Consider the following 19,393-nt stretch of genomic DNA (forward strand, 5'->3'; position numbering starts at 1 on the left):
TTTTGTTTGTCCCTCCCTTGGTGTTAACCTATACACTGTACATGAAACCCTCTTGTCTCATGATCTAGTTTTACAAAGCTGCCAGCTCACATCTCATCAGATCTTGGGCAAGAGGCATGGGGGTTCCACTGCATCGCATAGATAAACTGGATCAGGTTAATGCAAATAACTTACATTTAGTGTACTTACAGACTAGATCCCTCAACATATCTAGTGAATCATGAAATTTGGTCACCCTCATTATTTTCATGGCAAATCACTGTATTTGAGGGTCTACTGTCATCAACTTCCTGTCTTATTGACTGGTCGCACCGATTATTTCTGACTTGTCCAACATGCTCCCGATCGATAACTGAATCAATTTGATATGAAAATCTATCCCGTTATAAATCCGGAGCAGTTTGGACATGTACACACGATGCAACTTCCTGTCAGGTTACACGTAGGTCTGATGGGAAATGGCATTGTGTTTACCCAGCATAACAGAGCTGTCCATCAACAGTTGCCATCATACATTTTAATAATAGTTACCTCGTATTGCTCTATAGCAAAACTTGTGTCAGCAATATATATTTATAAGAAGCATTTCTGATGCTAAACCCAGGATAAGTAACATAAAAATGGCTATATTGAAAATATTTTATATTCTGTTGCGAGTCAGTGCTCTTTAATTAAACTAGCCCACTGGTTATTTTTAGTAGTTTATGAATATCATATCCAGTATATGCTGCATTCTTCCTTCTTGTGGTGTACCATGGTGGATAATGTTTTACTTCAATTGTGTGTGTTATTTCTAGTGGATCTCAGCTCAGCCAGTGAAGATGACTTTGACAGCGAGGACAGTGAGCAGGAGATGAAAGGTTATGCGTGCCGCCACTGCTTCACCACCAGTATGTACTCTATTCATTCTCCTTTAGTCTGGAATCATTAATACATACATGGATGGATGCTTATGTTTGACTATGCCTAATTGCTTTTTATTGCAGCCTCTAAGGACTGGCACCACGGGGGTCGAGAGAACATTCTACTTTGCACTGACTGCAGAATTCACTTTAAGAAGTACGGAGAGTTACCTCCTATTGAAAAGCCTGTGGACCCCCCACCATTCATGTTTAAACCTGTCAAGGAGGAAGAGGATGGTCTTAACGGAAAACACAGCATGCGAACCCGAAGGAGCAGAGGCTCAGTAAGAATTTTTATTTCCTTTATTGAAATGAATATGCTTAGAGTACCATTTCTATGCTAAATCCCTATATGTTTTTATCTTTGTCTACATTTATAAGGCGAAGTCAAATTAATCAACCCCTGCTCCAGCCACTTCCTGCAACACAGATTTCTAGAACTTTCTTTTCAGAAAGTTGTCTGTTCTAACCCTGCGAAGTCTGAATAACATCATGATGCTAAACCAAGCAACGTCAGTTCCATCATAGAGCCTGCTGATCACTCCTGTCAACTTACTTTAGGTCATGTGACCTTATTTTTTTCAAACAAGATTTTTTTTTTAAAAAGAAATCTCTTTTGACAGAAACAAACGACTGCTTGGCCACCAAGTCAGTGTATTTTCAACTGGAAAGTAACTCTTGGGTCTGGCGAGCAATACTTGGTGTGTTTGACCTAAAAAAACCCTTAAACTCGGATGTGCCCGCACTTTTTCAGGTTGTGAGCTACTTTGAAAACTACAAATTGAAAATGATCCAACAGAATCTTTCATACAGTTTCCAGTCACAACTGCAGAACATGCACAGTGGCAGTCCATCAGTAATTACCACAAACCCACTGGTCAGTTAGATGCATATAATCTGAGTTCTCCTCAGTAACCCAAAATAGAACAGTGCTTGACCAATTAGAGTCACAATATCATGCTTACAATAACATGCTCAGCACCTCGCAAAATTATGACCGGCAGAAGCACATAATGCTCCTAAATGTATGGCTCGACACCAGTGGTGAAGCTATGGGCCCCAGTGCAAGTTTTACATTGGGCTCCACCAAGCACTCTATACACAATAATTGATACAGTGCACCAAACCCTGCCAAGGACATTTACAGTGTCAGAGGTTCAAGAAGGGGGTGGGGAACAGTTTGTAAATGATTTCTGCTATTCATCTATAGAAGTGATTACCAGCACAGGACCAATAAAGCGCTAATACTGCGGTTGAAGAAGGGTCCCTGTGGCCCAAGGACCCTGGTGCAGTCACAACCTCTGCACTCCCTATACAGTGGAGGAAATAATTATTTGACCCCTCACTGATTTTGTAAGTTTGTCCAATGACAAAGAAATGAAAAGTCTCAGAACAGTATCACTTCAATGGTAGGTTTATTTTAACAGTGGCAGATAGCACATCAAAAGGAAAATCGAAAAAATAACTTTAAATAAAAGATAGCAACTGATTTGCATTTCATTGAGTGAAATAAGTTTTTAAACCCCTACCAACCATTAAGAGTTCTGGCTCCCACAGAGTGGTTAGACACTTCTACTCAATTAGTCACCCTCATTAAGGACACCTGTCTTAACTAGTCACCTGTATAAAAGACACCTGTCCACAGAATCAATCAATCAAGCAGACTCCAAACTCTCCAACATGGGAAAGACCAAAGAGCTGTCCAAGGATGTCAGAGACAAAATTTTAGACCTGCACAAGGCTGGAATGGGCTACAAAACCATTAGCAAGAAGCTGGGAGAGAAGGTGACAACTGTTGGTGCGATTGTTCGAAAATGGAAGGAGCACAAAATGACCATCAATCGACCTCGCTCTGGGGCTCCACGCAAGATCTCACCTCGTGGGGTGTCAATGGTTCTGAGAAAGGTGAAAAAGCATCCTAGAACTACACGGGAGGAGTTAGTGAATGACCTCAAATTAGCAGGGACCACAGTCACCAAGAAAACCATTGGAAACACATTACACCGCAATGGATTAAAATCCTGCAGGGCTCGCAAGGTCCCCCTGCTCAAGAAGGCACATGTGCAGGCCCGTCTGAAGTTTGCCAATGAACACCTGAATGATTCTTTGAGTGACTGGGAGAAGGTGCTGTGGTCTGATGAGACCAAAATAGAGCTCTTTGACATTAACTCAACTCGCTGTGTTTGGAGGAAGAAAAATGCTGCCTATGACCCCCAAAACACTGTCCCCACCGTCAAGCATGGGGGTGGAAACATTTTGCTTTGGGGGTGTTTTTCTGCTAAGGGCACAAGACAACCTAATCGCATTAACGGGAAAATGGACGGAGCCATGTATCGTGAAATCCTGAACGACAACCTCCTTCCCTCTGCCAGGAAACTGAAAATGTGTCGTGGATGGGTGTTCCAGCACGACAATGACCCAAAACATACAGCAAAGGCAACAAAGGAGTGGCTCAAGAAGAAGCACATTAAGGTCATGGAGTGGCCTAGTCAGTCTCCGGACCTTAATTCAATAGAAAACCTATGGAGGGAGCTCAAGCTCAGAGTTGCACAGAGACAGTCTCGAAACATTAGGGATTTAGAGATGATCTGCAAAGAGGAGTGGACCAACATTCCTCCTAAAATGTGTGCAAACTTGGTCATCAATTACAAGAAACGTTTGCCCTCTGTGCTTGCAAACAAGGGTTTTTCCACTAAGTATTAAGTCTTTTATTGTTAGAGGGTTCAAAAACTTATTTCACTCAATGAAATGCAAATCCGTTGCTATCTTTTATTTAAGGTTATTTTTTCGATTTTCCTTTTGATGTGCTATCTGCCACTGTTAAAATTAACCTACCATTGAAATGATACTGTTCTGAGACTTTTCATTTCTTTGTCATTGGACAAACTTACAAAATCAGTGAGGGGTCAAATAATTATTTCCTCCACTGTAGCTACACCACTGCTCCCCAACTTGCAACATCATAACAGCAGACAAGTCGGCCCCGGTAGTAGGTCTGGTTTTAAAAGTGTATAGGCTTATTTGTTAAGACAAATAGAAGAAGCAAGGTGGTTGTTCATGTGACAAATTCAAATTCTGGCTTGTCAATTCCTGATGCTGCTAAAAAAAAAACGAAAGTAGTATTTGATTAATTAGCTTCAAAATGTCTACCTTTTCTTGTCTGTCGTTTTAAATGTGCAGTTCTTGGTCCTATTTCCTGTCCTGTATATTAACGTATTAAGACTAAATGTTTGGCACAAAGACAAAAAAAAAGTCCTTTGTTGCAATTAATCACTATTATATCATTGTTTCTCCTGCCAAATAGACACTACGCAGTACACGCAAGAAACAGACCGCCAGTCCAGACGGCAGAGTCTCCCCTATAAATGAAGACATCCGTTCCAGTGGCCGGAACTCTCCAAGCGCTGCCAGCACATCCAGTAATGACAGCAAAGCAGAGTCCCTGAAGAAGCCATCGAAGGCAAGTAGCAATTAACTAGTCAGAGCAGGCTTTAACCTCCTAAGCTGTAACCCCGAGTCGGGCTCGAGCTGGAAATCCACAGCTCAGAGTGGTAACTGAGCTGGATCCATGGGAGATGCATGAGGGGCTACCAGAGATCTATCTAGCGGTATGATTTTTAGGATCTAAAAGCATGTGAAAAAAATTGCAGTGTTTTCAAACCCTAAAATACAGAAATAATCATACCGCCAGGGAGGTTAATTCAATGCAATTTATCTGAAGTAGAGTTGTGTAGCCTCTAGTCTGCTGCCCCATTTGGTGGTGGCAAAGCACAAAACGTCTAAACTACTGCATTGTAGTTAAATGCTTGTGTGCAACTCCAAGCAAATATGACCTGTTAGTATTTAAGAAACTATTTCACCAACCTGTCGATGACTCTCACTGCTATCCACATGGCTGACCTATCAACTAATGGCCGCTGAATGCAGCATTTCCTGTTAATGCTTTTGCCACTTAAACACTTTTGGGGACCGGCCGCCTAACTACCCCCCCCCCCCCTTTAAGGACCATGCGCTTTTGCATGGGGGGGAGGGGGGGATGTCAGAGTGAGCGGGGATGCCGGCCAGAGAGGAGGGGAGCGCCAATTGTTGTGGGAACGTCAGGGAGGTGAGTGGATCCTCTTCTTCCCCCTCCTACCGCCGCAGCTCTAGCAGTGATCACTAAGATCCGCCAGCGATCGTAGTGATCACGTGATCAGGAGCCATACGTAATGGCTTCTGATCACTGAGGGGAGATGTCAGCTGTCATATGACCAACTTAATCTCCCCTCTCGGTGCGCATGATCGTGTCGGGAGCAGAAACGGTCGCATCAGGCTAGAACAGCCACAAGTTCGGTGTAGGATCTCTTAGAGGCAGTCCCCAAAAGGTTAAGGGGAGCTGTGATTGAAAACAGCACATTAAGTGAGTGGAAGTTGTTTCAGTAAAAGCTTTTGACTATTGTCATTGAGATCAGTACCCCAACTGTTACTCTTTCACTATGCATCTACCACTACAGTCATAGCAAGCTAAGGGTGTGTACACACCTTCGAATTTAATTGGCTGAGTAGCCAATCTTACCATTCCCATGTAGTACAGGGCCAACAGATTTTGAATACTATGAACAGATTGTATAGGTAAGATTTCATATTACATGGAAATGGTAAAATTGGCAAATCAAAACTGGATGTGTAACGAGGCTTTACACGAAAAGAAATATGCGACTAATTTAATTGTCTAATCTACAAGTAAAATATGGGTGATTATTTGTTTTTGTATGACCATTGTGGAGTCACTGTCCATTCTAATGCTTTGGGGATTTTTTGGGGGGCTGCAGAAAATTAAAGAGGAACCGTCTTCCCCAATGAAGAGTGCCAAACGTCAGAGGGAGAAGCCAGCGTCCGACACAGAGGAGGTAGACAGGACCACAGTGAAGAAATCCAAAACACAAGTGAGTCATTTTGCTTATGAATTTTACCTTTGTTATACGGTACTATTAAATCTCAATGTATGTTAGTTTTGGACAGCATGGAAGAGGGGAAAAGGCACATTTTGTGAATTTGTACTGCTGTCTGAGAACTACTGGTGGCATGGTGGATAGCACCCCTCACCTTACAACACAAGGGTACCCAGTTCAAATCTGGCCAATGCACTGAATGTAGTTTGTAGGTTCTCCCCATGTTTGTGTAGATTTTCTCCAGTGCTCTGGTTTCCTCCCACACCCTATAAAAATACTGATCGGAAAATAGGACAATGATGAACTACCGTATGGTATGAGTTAGATTGTGAGCTCCTCTGTTGGAAAGTTAGTGACCTGAATTTACACACTATATAAAGCGCTGTGGAAGATGTCAGTGCTATGTAAATAACAATGACAGTATTTGGATAAATCACTCCAATAGGCATAGAGATGGCAACATTTTTTCTTTTGTCCTTCAGGGTGAGGTAAAACCCCTAGTCAAGTATTTATTGCTGTTCCCCATTTCTCATCCACGCGAGTTTGTGTTCATGTTAAACTGTGGGGTGCAAAGGGACTAGAATCTGCTGGAATCTTATCAGCTGCTACAGGTGCCAACTCCACCAAGTATCTGTGTCCCTGTGTAGCTGCTACCAGATGTGACTGTAATAAGCTCTCTGGTTCTGATCCCTATTGCTGACAGGAGAGATATCAGGGTCAGGCCTTTGGTGTGTCAAGAGGATCTGTCATTACCATGTGTGTCACATAAGGACTATGCCAGCTTCTTCTAGTAGAAACAATACATCAAAGCATAAAAAGGGGGTAAAATAAAGAAATCCCTGATAGAAATGAACTGATTCTGCATGTACATAGTATTGGTATGCACAAGCATACATTAACTATACAAAGTACAAATCTTCATTTGCACCATTTGTAATGCTACCTCACTGAGCACTCCAGATAAGTCATAAGCAGTTTCTCTCTCTAACTATAGAGTTATATACAGTTCCAGTCTCTATGCTTATTTTTAATACAATAATAATAGATTATAAACTCCTAAACTTTAGGAGCCACGTCTCCCAACGCCTTGGCGTTCAGTCCCATGCTGCAATTAATCATGGGAGCTGAGCCTGGCGAGGAGGAACATCTAATTTACATTTGCCTGCCCCACTGTGCGCTGATTGGTGGAGGCGGACAGTGGGGCTGGAGCGGAGGCAGGAAGCCGATAGGCGAGGAGGGGGCCATGGGCAGCGCAGCAGATTCTCTCGTAACTATCTCCCTCTCCCTCCGCCGCTACTCAGACCACATGTCACAGTCAGAGAGTCCTGCTGCACCGCTATGACAGGACAGCGGGTTGCCTATCAGCGTACATTCAGGCAGATTTCCTGTATGCCTGTATGCAAAGCCTATGATAGGCGACCCCCTGTCCTATCATAGCGGCGCAGCGGGTTGCGCTGGCATGCGGTCTGTGTAGCAGAGGGACTGGGAGACAGTTACAGGGGAAGCAGCCGCTGAAAGTAAGTTGATCGGCGCCCCCCCCCCCCGGGTGGGGGGGGGGTGTTATGGAGACACCATGCTACCTATACTGACTGGGGAAACTATACTGGGGTCAACTATACTATGTATGCTGGGGGGCAACAATGCTTGCTATGCTGACTGGGGTCAGCTATACTATCTGTACTGGGGGGTAGCTATACTAGCTATGCTGGGGAAACTATACTAGTTATACTGACTTAGACAACTATACTGGGGCCAGGTATACTCTGCACACTGATCAGATGCAAGGGGGTGGAGAGGAGAGTGGAGTTCATAGGCTGAGGGGTGGAGATACGGAGTAGCTTTGCATGTGTGTGATGGTGACAAGCAAAACATGACCGCACTCGTATCACAGGAAGAAATTATCATATCCTGTTGAAGCTCTTTGCAGCTGGATATACTGTGTAAACCATCTAAACTTTAGTTAAGATATATAGACAAGTTTCTTGCTATAGTTCTTTTTTTTATCTCGTATCCACGTTAAAGCGGAATGAAACCCAGCATTTCTTCCTTGCTCTAAAAAATTATTTACAGCATACTGTATACAACTAGCATTTTTTTTTTTACTAGAACAGCATTCAAAGGGTTACACACAGGGCTTAAACGTTCAGTGCAGAGAAATCTGGACCATTGGAAGTGGAGATAATGTTATCTTGTGTTTACTTAATTGTATCAAGTGAGGAATGTGACACATCTGACTGCAGAAGCTCCGGGACACAGACAGACATTCAAAGCATTTCTGAATTTAATACATAATGAATAAAATGCAAAGTCCGCACTCAAAACAAAAAACTGTACTTTTGGGAACTTGTAATTTCTAAATGAATAATAATATTTATGCACAAATGCAACTATGATAACCGTATGGCATTTAAAAAGTAGGAAAACATGCTTTTAGTGAATGTTATGTCAGGGTTTTATACCGCTTTAAGCAACGTATATAGTTTTGGTAAATATTTATATTAAAATTTGTGACTAAAACTTTGTTCTATTCCTGCAGGAGATCAGCCGACCGAACTCTCCATCAGAAGGAGAAGGAGAGGGTGAAGGGGAGGGAGAAGGAGAAGGAGAGAGCTCAGACAGTCGCAGTGTCAATGACGAAGGCAGCAGTGATCCTAAAGACATTGACCAGGATAATCGCAGCACGTCTCCCAGCATTCCCAGTCCCCAAGATAATGAGAGTGACTCAGACTCCTCAGCCCAGCAACAGCTCCTGCAACCTCAAAATGGAACACCAGCAATGGTTCCACCTGCTGTATCACCCGGGCCTCTTCCACCTGTGGCTCCTCCACCACACAGCATTGCTCCTGCTCAGATATCACCATTACCATCACTACCTCCTTCCCAACCCTCTCAGCCCCCATCACTCTCCCTTGTTCAGGCACCAGTTTTGCATCCTCAAAGACTTCCCTCTCCACACCCAGCAATACAACCTATTGCAGGTTCACAGGTAGAGCCACAGGCTCCAGTCCCTGCACAAATACTCCCACAGTCCCCTCATCATGGGCCAGTACCTTCGCTGCCACACAACATACCACCCCAACCTATTTTACAATATCCAGGTTCTTCTCCACCTCAACCCTGTCCTGCTCAGGTCTCTCCAGTGCCACAAGTCCCATCTCTTACCTTTCCTCATACTCAGGGACCACCAAACGCTTCACAGCCTACTCTGCAAACGCCAGTTCAACCTCCACGTGAGCAGCCCTTACTCCAGAATCCTCTTTCCATGCCTCATATTAAACCCCCACCAACCACCCCTATTCAACAAACTCCAACACAGACTCATAAACATCCTCCTCACTTACAAGGACCTTCTCCATTCTCTCTCAACTCCAACTTACCACCACCTCCAGCTCTTAAGCCACTTAGTTCATTGCCTGCCCATCATCCTCCTTCTGCTCATCCACCTCCTCTACAACTAATGCCTCAGAGCCAGCAACTTCAGGCAACAGCAGCACAACCACCAGTCCTGACTCAAAGCCAAAGTCTTCCCCAAACACCGGGGCACCCTCAATCAGGGCTTCATCCTTTACCTGCTCAGCCTTCCTTCTCTCAGCACTCCTTCATACCTGGAGGCCCACCATCTATAACACCTCCCTCTAGTGCATCTGCTTCTACCCCATCATCCTTACCATCCGCTTCTCCAAGTCTTCAGCCTCCTCTACCTGCTGCAACATCCACTTCTGCTGCTGCTTCCAGTGTCTGCATACCTGTGGTATCACCCTCGCCCAATCCACCACCTCTGCCACCAATTCAGATTAAAGAAGAGGTACCAGATGAAATTGATGAGCCTGAAAGTCCTCCCCTTCCTCCACGAAGTCCATCTCCAGAGCCCACTGTGGTCGATGTTCCAAGTCATGCCAGCCAGTCTGCGAGGTAGTATTTGAAGTCTGTTTTAAAAATGCATTTTTGCTGTCACTGTCTCATACTCTTCATCCCAGTCACAGTGATCATAAATTGTGATTGTGTTGACTGAGTTGTTGCACTGTCCTTACCATGGTGGCTTATGGATTTAAACATGAGCTCTCCTAGATCTAATTTATCACAACTGTTAACAAGTTTTATTCATTTTCTTGGTAATGCGATTATGACAATGGTTTTTCTGATCAGAAGCAATGTCTTGATGCCAAAGAAGTAAATCCTTACAGTGATTTGAATTATTGTGGTTTTGGATTTGTTATTGGCACAGTTTGCCTGATTTCATCAACCACTGCTTTAAAAAGGAGATGTGGTTTAGCAGCTCTGAAATGGTGGTGTTTTTTTTTTTTAAGTGTAGTCTGGGCTAAAGCCCTTAAAGTGAACCAAGCACCATTTTTTAGCACCCAGGGTATCTCAATGGCATATTTAATATGCATGCCAAAAATGTGGTTCATTAATTTAAAAAAATAAATTTTACCTTTTCTTTTTTACGTTTAAAAGTTTAGCAGAGGCCTTTATAATCCTATTTTCTCCTACTTCCGTGGCCTGCCCAATCGCAGAAGTTTCAGGCAATATAGCACTGATGTAATTAGAGAGCAAACAAAAAGCTTTTCATCGGGGTTGGGGGGGGGGGGGCAAAAATATTGTTCTTCAAAGAGTTTACAGAAGTCACAGATGCTATCTTCATACCTTCTCCTGGATAAATAATTGGCAGCTAGAAGTGGAGGAGGGAACATGGCAGCTCCTATAGCTTTTAGAAACCAGGAAAAATAGTGCTTGGCACCCTTTACGATTAAGCAGTGTATTAACTTAACAATTACAGCATGACATGGACAGGTCAATGTTAATAACTAGATATGTCACATGCATTGTACTGCCTCCTTAGTTTCCACAGTCTCAGCTGTGTATTTAATTCAGGTTTTTTAAATCTGTTTATTAAATTACAACTAATACAGGTTTTACAAGCATCTGGATCGTGGCTACAACTCTTGTGCAAGATCAGACCTTTACTTCATCCCACGGAGTGATTCCAAACTGGCCAAAAAGCGAGAAGAAGCAGCTGAGAAAGCAAAGCGAGAAGCAGAGCAGAAAGTCCGAGAAGAACGTGAACGAGAAAAGGAGAAAGAAAAAGAAAGGGAAAGGGAGCGTGAGAGAGAAGCAGAAAGAGCAGCGGTATGAAGTTTTGTTTTCTTTTTGACTACTGTAGCTACCTTGAGTATGAATTTCAGCCTTCAGGTTACACTCGACGAAATACTTCATGCAATTCCATTTTTATTGTTGTAGTCATGAAGAATATGTCATAAGATGCTACACTGTCTAAACCTTTCATATTCACATTATGGTATTCCCAATTTGTTCTCATAAGCCGCATCTACACGAGTAGATGCGGCCGCGATGCTCCTTATCAATCGAGCCGCTGATTCGGCTCGATTGATAAGATCCGACAGGACGGATCTCCGCACCGCCGATTCCCTGCTCGCTCCCCGCGAGGGGACAATGGCAGGGAATCGAGCGGAAGATGAGCGGGGACGAGCGGGGAATCGAATGCGACGCGAGCGGGGATGCGGCGGGCACGGATCGCTGCAATCTCTTATGGTGTAGACGGGGCTTTAGATTTCATAAATTAGACATTCACGTTATCATGTTGTGGTCCACAGTGTCGGCGTACCATATTTTAAGATCCCAAACGTCAATTTGTTGTGTAGTTTCTGTAATCAAGGGGCCACAAAAATATTTTGTGAAATACGACCCACAGATTATGTACCTGACTAGCTAAATTAACAAAGCAGGTCTGTTCATTTCTTCATTGTGACAGTTTCCTTTTTGTTCCCATGCAGAAGGCCTGCAGTTCCCATGAAGGTCGACTTGGAGAATCTCAGATGGGTGGCCCAGCTCACATTCGACCATCCTTTGAACCTCCAACAACCATAGCTGCTGTTCCCCCTTACATTGGTCCAGATACACCTGCTCTACGTACACTTAGTGAATATGCTCGGCCGCATGTTATGTCTCCCACCAATCGCAATCACCCATTCTTTGTTCCTATTAATCCCAATGACCCTATCTTGGCTTACCATATGTACAATATGGACCCTGCAATTCGTGAACGTGAACTACGTGAACGAGAACTAAGGGAACGTGAAATCCGAGAGAGGGAGCTACGGGAGAGGATGAAACCTGGGTTTGAGGTGAAACCCCCTGAGCTGGACCAACTCCACCCTGCTGCTAACCCCATGGAACATTTTGCTAGACATGGTGCGCTTACTATTCCCACAACAGCAGGACCACATCACTTTGCTTCTTTTCATCCTGGTTTAAACCCACTGGATAGGGAGAGACTGGCACTAGCAGGACCACAATTAAGGCCAGAAATGACTTACCCTGAGAGACTGGCAGCAGAGCGAATACATGCAGAGCGAATGGCCTCCCTTAATGATCCCTTAGCTCGGCTGCAGATGTTCAACGTTACACCTCACCACCACCAACACTCGCACATACATTCTCACCTCCATCTCCATCAGCAGGACCCATTACATCAAGGTGAGTGCTCAGATCAGAAATGGGTGACCTCTGTAATAACAATCATGGAGAGCAAACACCCTGTCAAAGTAAAATTTGTAATATTGTACTGTAAATCGTGGAGAGTTTGACCTAATTTTCTTGTAATACATGTAGGTGTTGTATAAGAATGGAGTTAGTTATTAATAGAATCATCCTTCATAGCAGCTAGTAAGGGTTTACTTATGTCTTCTAATACCAGAAGTATAACAAATGTAGCCTGCTAGTTGCAATGATCATGTTCTCCATTCTTCTAGAATGCCACCTTTAAAAAAAATAATGGTAAACCTCCATAACCAAGTACAGGCTGAACTTTTCACACAGTCCTGGCTTTCCTTGTCTGACCTGTCAGTAAATAGTTTCCTAAAAGTCTTACAAAGTACATGGGCTTAACTAAAAGGTTCATATTCTTATTTGAGACAAAAAGGAATGGAAAAAAATGAATATTAAACAAAACAAAGTGGGCAGTTTTACATCTCCTTTTTAAACCAATTTTAAAGAAACCTACTTCTAATGAATGTTTATTTAATACATTCGTTTTTCTCTTGTCCATTTGCACAGGGATTTGGGTAAGCAAATTAGGTCTAGCTTAGTTTGAAGTTCAGCTTTAAGCATAACTTTTGCTTGTTGTTTTTGAGTGTATTTGTTGAGAGAATAGCAGGTTTCCTGTGAATAATGGAATATTAAGTCTTACATTTGGTATTTCTGTTCAGTATAGTAGTTGGCCGTTTCCTCCTATTGAGCTGTTCTCATTTCTGAATGATATCTTTAGAATTATTCTTTTAGAGATAAAACATTAAACATTAGCAGCTTGTGAAAATATATTTAACCCTTTGAATATCCAGGAATGCTTTACATTTGTGGAAGCAAAGTAGTCTGTGTAGTGTAAGCCCAACCCCAGGGACATTATTAATAAATGCCCAATTACCACCTGTTCCAGTTGACTTTAAATTAAGAGAAGAAGAAACTGTGTTCCATGTTTTCAGCTTTAAGCTTCCAGGTACTCCTGGTATTATGTTATTGCTGGTAATGCACATGTAGGCTAAAGAGGAACTCTGTGGAGACTGGTTGCATTGGTTTTGAATAACAAGTAAAGTTTGTAATGCTTTTTTTCTTTATGAAAAGTTCCCTTTACATTATGTAGGAAATGTAACATTGCTAGAAATATTTCTCTAGTCAATATTCATTCTCCTCAGGAAGTAATCTGAACTTCTCAAATGTGAAATTTACCGCCTAGTGCACAACAGAATGGGTTTGTTAAAGTTTGGCTGGTAGCTTCAGAGACCGTTGAATGAAATGCAAAATTGAGTATGTCTCGCCTTCAAAAATTAAAAAACTCCAGAGCAAGCTCTTCCAGCATTTGAGGAGATCTGTTGACTAATGTTGGTGTTTGAATCCGGGTTTCCTAATTGCGCCACACACCACACTTAAGTACCTCAGCCAATGGACTAAGTCATGGGGTTGCGGCTTATGCCGCCCTTCACATGACTCTGATGCATCCTCCTTCCAAGCCAGTAGGAGGAAAAGCATAGAAGTCTTGTAAAGCACGGTGTGAACTGCACTTGACTGACCTCTTCATAACCCTCTCCACTAGCTAAGGTACTGAAGTGTAGTGCGCAGCATAATCCAGGTTTCCAAATCAGGAAACTCGGATACTAACACCTCTGTTGACCCGCCATAAGGAAGTTGGACAACTGACTAGAAGGACTTTAGGAAACTTCAATTAATAACTTTCTAAGAACAGAAACCTAAAACAGGTAGTTCCGATTATAAATTTTATTTGTATTTAATACCAAAACTGATGAAAATATTTCCTGTGTTAAATAATATGCAAGGAGTTCAGCTCGATTAGAACAGAGGACAGTTGCTTCTTCTGTATAGTTGAAGTTCATTAATAAGAGAGCATTGTTTTCTGTGACGTATTTGTTTGCTATTTAGCAGATTGCTGTCTGAGTTTTTTCTTTTTTTGTTTCTTTGTTTTGCTTTTTGGTGGAGTATTACTTTACAGAATAAATACTGCAGTTTTGAAGAAGGATAGAGAAGTATTATAACGTTTTGTTTAACTCTAGAATGGTTTCCTAACCTCTAGCGTTTTGTATTCTTGAAGGTAGAAAGTTATGCAACTCTGACACCATAGACTTCTTGTAATAACTAGGCTAAGGAAACCTGTCAGAATGAGAAATGATGATGATTATGATACCTTACTTATAACGTCTGAGCCTTTGCTTAGGACAAGAATGCAGGTCAAGTTTTCAGACACTTACGTATTTGTTGCAAGTCCAGAAGTACTGAAGCTAGAGAATAAACTAGACAGCTGACAGCTCCATATTTCACATAGGACAAGTTTCATTTAGACATCCATTCAAAGGTTCTGAACTGGTCTAGATAAAATGACAGCTTTTCTATGGCCGGTTACTTTTGCCATCTGAGACCATTTACTTTCTTACATAAGGCACTGGGGAATGGTCATTTAAGTATCCCCCACCCAAATGTTATCTGCTTGAATATAATTAAGGTGGGATTGAAGGTGCAGTCATTCAAGGGCCAATTCAGCCAGTCCATATGTCTTTCAGATATCATTTCTTTTGTCCCTTGTGCAATATTGCCAGCCAATATTCACCAGATTTAGTTGTTGCCATGGATTCTGTTACAGGTTGGGCACCCTGCACTCCACATAAATGGTCAGTTTTGGTGCCCTGTATCTTGATTTTTGGGCTACAGAAAGGAAGTGAAGTGTTCTTGGCAAATCTTTTATAAGATAAATTCTGAGCTGTTGGCCTTTGGTCACAAAGAAAATAAATAGTGTGGCTAAAAGCCTTTAAAAAGACTGACAGATCAAACCTAGGGTGGTTCAGCATACTTCCTGGCCAGATCAGCCTGTTATTTTGGTAGCTTCTAATATCCATTTGTTATACATCTGTGTGATGTTGTGTAGATGGCGGCATCTTACGATATTATGTGTTTTTAATAGACTGCTGCTGTAACTCTAAGTCTTGGCCGGGCGTGGCTGAAAACGGGACATGTGTTCCAGTCCACTTTCCTGGTAAATAAATGCAATCATTTTAAGTGAGAAGAAGGACTCGGGAGACCGGGATTATCCTACAAAGTGAAAAGCGAGCCCCAATTTTATTTTAAAAAAACTAAAACGTGAGGGGGAATGTTAAACATATTTTGCTTTGTTGGATTTGGTGTAGACACTAAAGTTGCAGTATATCCGGTAACTCCAGACTTGGAAGCAGTTTTGCCTTGTATGCAGTTGCAGTGATCAAGCATACAGGGGAGAAATCGAGACAGGTAATTTAAGTACTGCGCAATGCCCACTATTTGGGCACCGCCATATGCTGTAATGTGAATTAGGACTATAGCGGCACTAGCCGAGCCCAAATTGCATCTTCCCCTATATAATGAGCATACCAGTAGGGGAATAGTATTGAAAATAGCCTGGACATTTTCAAGAGCAGGGTGATCTGTCTCTTGGCTTCACCCTGTGCCCAAATTTCCCGGCATCTTTTTTTACATGCACACGGCACAACTGGATAAATGCTTTGTGTTTGCTTTAGCCAGGTATAATTTTATGTTTTATTAAACATTATCCGGGTTTATAAAAACTGTAAACCATCTGTGTCAGCTGCTGCTAGCTATCATTTAGCAACTGGAATGTTAGTTCTATTAGTATGGCATAGACAACTGTGCCATCATTTCCCGCAGTCATTTTTGTTTTCCTACTATGATTATACCTTCAATGCTTTTGCAGAGCTCATGCTACATACGTTTGTACGGACTAAGTACACTTTTTTCAATGCATCTTGCAAGGATAAAATTCTGCTTTGTCTTCCTGCAACCAAATTTATCCAGTTGTCTTGTGAATACTAAGGAGCTTATGGGCTCAGAAATCTTCCCAGCATACTGTTAAGCCACCTTACTCTGGTCGAGGCATTCTTGACACACAATTACAACTTTCTGTAGGTTGTGCTCTGTATAGGAATGGAATGCTCTTCATAATTTCTTAAAGTTGTGTAAAGAGCAGAGGAAGAGTAATGCTGGGAACACACGTTTTGTTTTCCTGCTCGATAGATGCGTTCGATTGATAAATTCTGTCATGTCAGATATTCCTCTCGATCGTTTTACCGCTCGATTCCACATAGAAGTGAATGGAAAAAATAAGAAAAATGAGTGGAAGATAAGAGAATCGAGTGAAGAATCGAACAGGAAAAACATACTGTGTGTTCCCAGATCCTTTCTAGGTATTCCTGCTTGATAGATATCTCCTCACTTACTATTCCATCAATTGCCAGGACTTTGTTCTGAGTAGAACTTCCTGTTTATTTCTGGGATTTGAATTCTCAATAAAGTTTTACCCATAGAGGATGTTGAGAGAATCACTGACACCCAGCTGGGTTCTAAGTAGGTAGCTACCATACCTAATTAACATTGTTTATGGATACTCTATTAAATAAAGTAAAAAAAAAAAATACTAGCCTTCGTTAAGAAGTCCCAAATGTATGTCACGTCAGGTTCCATCCAAGTACAAAGATACACAGCCTGCCATCAATAATAATAATACATTAACATCTATTACTGTGAAAATTCTGGTACATAGCATACAAAACCATTAGCTTTATATGCCCTTCACCAGATTTCAGACTGAAGTCTTTATCATTCTAGAAGTGTTCTTTCCTTCTGTGTGCTACCATAAAAGTTGGTCAGCTGATAAAAAGGGCCGACAGGAGTTCCTTTAAGTGTACCTAAATTATAAATTACAGTTTGTTTTAGGCCTCTTGCACACTGCAAGTGATTCCGATTCAGCTTTTTAATCAGTTTTTACATCCGATTCAGATTCCGATTTGCAGTGTGCAGGGAGCAAACTGCAAATCGGAATCTGAATCGGATGTAAAAACTGATTAAAAAGCGGAATCTGAATCGGAATCACTTGCAGTGTGCAAGAGGCCTTTAACCTAATAAGTTGCCAAGATATATAAGATCACACATAACAAAGGCCTCAATTCATAAAGCATTTCCGCATGAGGAAATGCAGAAAGCCGCTCGCTTTACCGACCACACAGCAAAATATGTATTCATAAAGGCTTTTTCCGCATGAAAAGCCGACATCCACGAGCAGAGTGATCAATCACCGCCTTGCGCGGTGATTATCACAGCAAAAGTAACAAATGTCAATTCATAAAGATTAGAGGTAGCGGTATGCGGACGGGTATTACCGCTACCTCTGATGTGGCGAGAAGCGTGCGGAATCCGTTGCAGTGAATGGGACAGACCTCCCAAGCAGCTGCAGAGAGAACACCGCACGGAGGGATTCCGCCTGCTTCTCCGGCTTCCGCATGTCTCCCGACAGCCTAACGCCTGCCTACAGCGGAGTAACTCCGCACGCCTGTCACAACAGGCAACATTTTTATGAATTACCACCCTGAAGGCGGAAATACCGACAGCGGTGTTTCCCCGCTCCACTTTCCCCGCTCGCAGGCACTTTTATGAATCGAAGCCATAGTGTGATTTTTCTCACCCCCGTATTCCACATATGGTTTAGAAATCCCCGCCCACAGTGTGAAGTTGGGCTCTGGCATTTTTTTCTTTCCAAACCATAGGTGCAAAGGATTTTGGGGGATTGATTTCATTACTCCACCTCGCATGTTCATGTGACCTAATCTAGGCAGACTGACATCTGAAATAAAGATTATAGCAAACAGACAATACAGGCTACAGCAGTTCTCCTGTATCTTCTCTCTCCTACACACTGTAAAAAGAGAAGTAATTTGATGCAGGCAGAGGGCAGGGGAGGGAGGGGCAGAGGAGGGAAACAGGCTGGTGGAGAGGACACCATGCTGAGGGTAGAAATAAGGAAGTGCTGCAACAGCTATAGATGTGAGTCTGTTCTATCCACTTTGATGTACCAAATGTAAACTTTATATTTTCATCTAACTGTACACAGTGCATAGAATACATATATGTATTGCCATTCAGACTTTTTTTTTTTGGCTGGAGGTTCTTTCATACTCCTGTCAATGGCACCTAATTAGTAGAAATCACCTTCCAATCACAGGTATCTTCAAATAGTACATTTTAGATCTTCACTGAAATTGTCACTCACTGCTGCTCATCCCTGGAGTTACCGGATCCTTATGATTAGAGGTGTTGGATCTGCCCTGGCTAATATGGCTAATGCTTCATTAGTGAAATCTGCTTGCATTGCTTGGATTTGCTGTGGGAGGTGACCAGATAATAGCATGATGTGGGTGCTTTTGCTGAATCAATATGTGGACCTGGCTGCTGTCTGTTGGTTGCAATATGCCAGTTCTACAGCCTGGCAATAGTAAGTTTCATGCTGTGCCGGTAACTATCATTCAATAAACATGTAAACAGGCATGTTATTAAAGGGAGCATAGTGATTTTTTTTTGTATTAGGTTTAGTGTTAAACATATGGATTTTTTTATTTAACATATATTTTTAATGACTTTGGGACCGGACTGTTCTGGCCCCTTAATCTTCTCTGGACCAACGTGGTTGGAATCTACTTCCTGCAGGTGAGTGTGCGGCTCTGAGAGGATGTAGATTCCAATGATTAACCTCCACGCACTCACGTTGTCGTAGTCGTTGGACGCTATACGTGATCGCTCTGTTGTTTCTTTTAATTGGCTCCTGACCCCATGATTACGGTCAGCCAATCACAGTAATCACAGCTCACAATAGGGAAAGGACCGCTCTGGTCGTTAAGGGGCCACAGGCGTTCAGTCCCAAAATGCCAAAGGACCAGAGCCGTCCTTTCCCTGTTTAAACCTGTCATTACTGTGATTGGCTCACAGTAATCACTAGGTCAGGAGCCGATGAAATGATTGGCTCCTGACTGGCTCACGGAGCTCTGCTGTCACTGTGAGTTTTGTCACTCCTAATGCTTGGAATACACCATGAAATGTTTTGGGCAGCTAGATGGTTTGATAATTTCCGACATGTCCAATCTGATTTTCGATTGTTGTTCTGATCGATTTCTCATAGAAGTGAATGGAAATCGATCAGAAAAAAACGATCAATCGAAC

The 19,393-nt window shown here is 42.4% G+C and overlaps 1 protein-coding gene across 6 annotated transcripts in view; it reads left to right on the forward strand.

Annotated features, from left to right (window-relative positions):
• RERE (arginine-glutamic acid dipeptide repeats) overlaps nt 1–19,393 on the forward strand; it is a 534,579-nt gene that overhangs the window by 494,391 nt on the left and 20,795 nt on the right. For 5 of the 6 annotated variants that reach the window (XM_068240704.1, XM_068240707.1, XM_068240705.1 and 2 more), the window contains 8 exons: nt 798–890; nt 987–1,186; nt 4,207–4,362; nt 5,714–5,827; nt 8,370–9,745; nt 10,744–10,960; nt 11,626–12,328; nt 15,318–15,389. In XM_068240704.1, coding sequence (XP_068096805.1) covers nt 798–890; nt 987–1,186; nt 4,207–4,362; nt 5,714–5,827; nt 8,370–9,745; nt 10,744–10,960; nt 11,626–12,328; nt 15,318–15,389 — 2,931 coding nt within the window. The remainder of the gene's footprint in view (nt 1–797; nt 891–986; nt 1,187–4,206; nt 4,363–5,713; nt 5,828–8,369; nt 9,746–10,743; nt 10,961–11,625; nt 12,329–15,317; nt 15,390–19,393) is intronic. The other variant, XM_068240709.1, reaches the window with a different exon arrangement.

This window comes from Hyperolius riggenbachi, chromosome 6, assembly GCF_040937935.1.
Source record: "Hyperolius riggenbachi isolate aHypRig1 chromosome 6, aHypRig1.pri, whole genome shotgun sequence".
NCBI lineage: Eukaryota > Metazoa > Chordata > Amphibia > Anura > Hyperoliidae > Hyperolius > Hyperolius riggenbachi.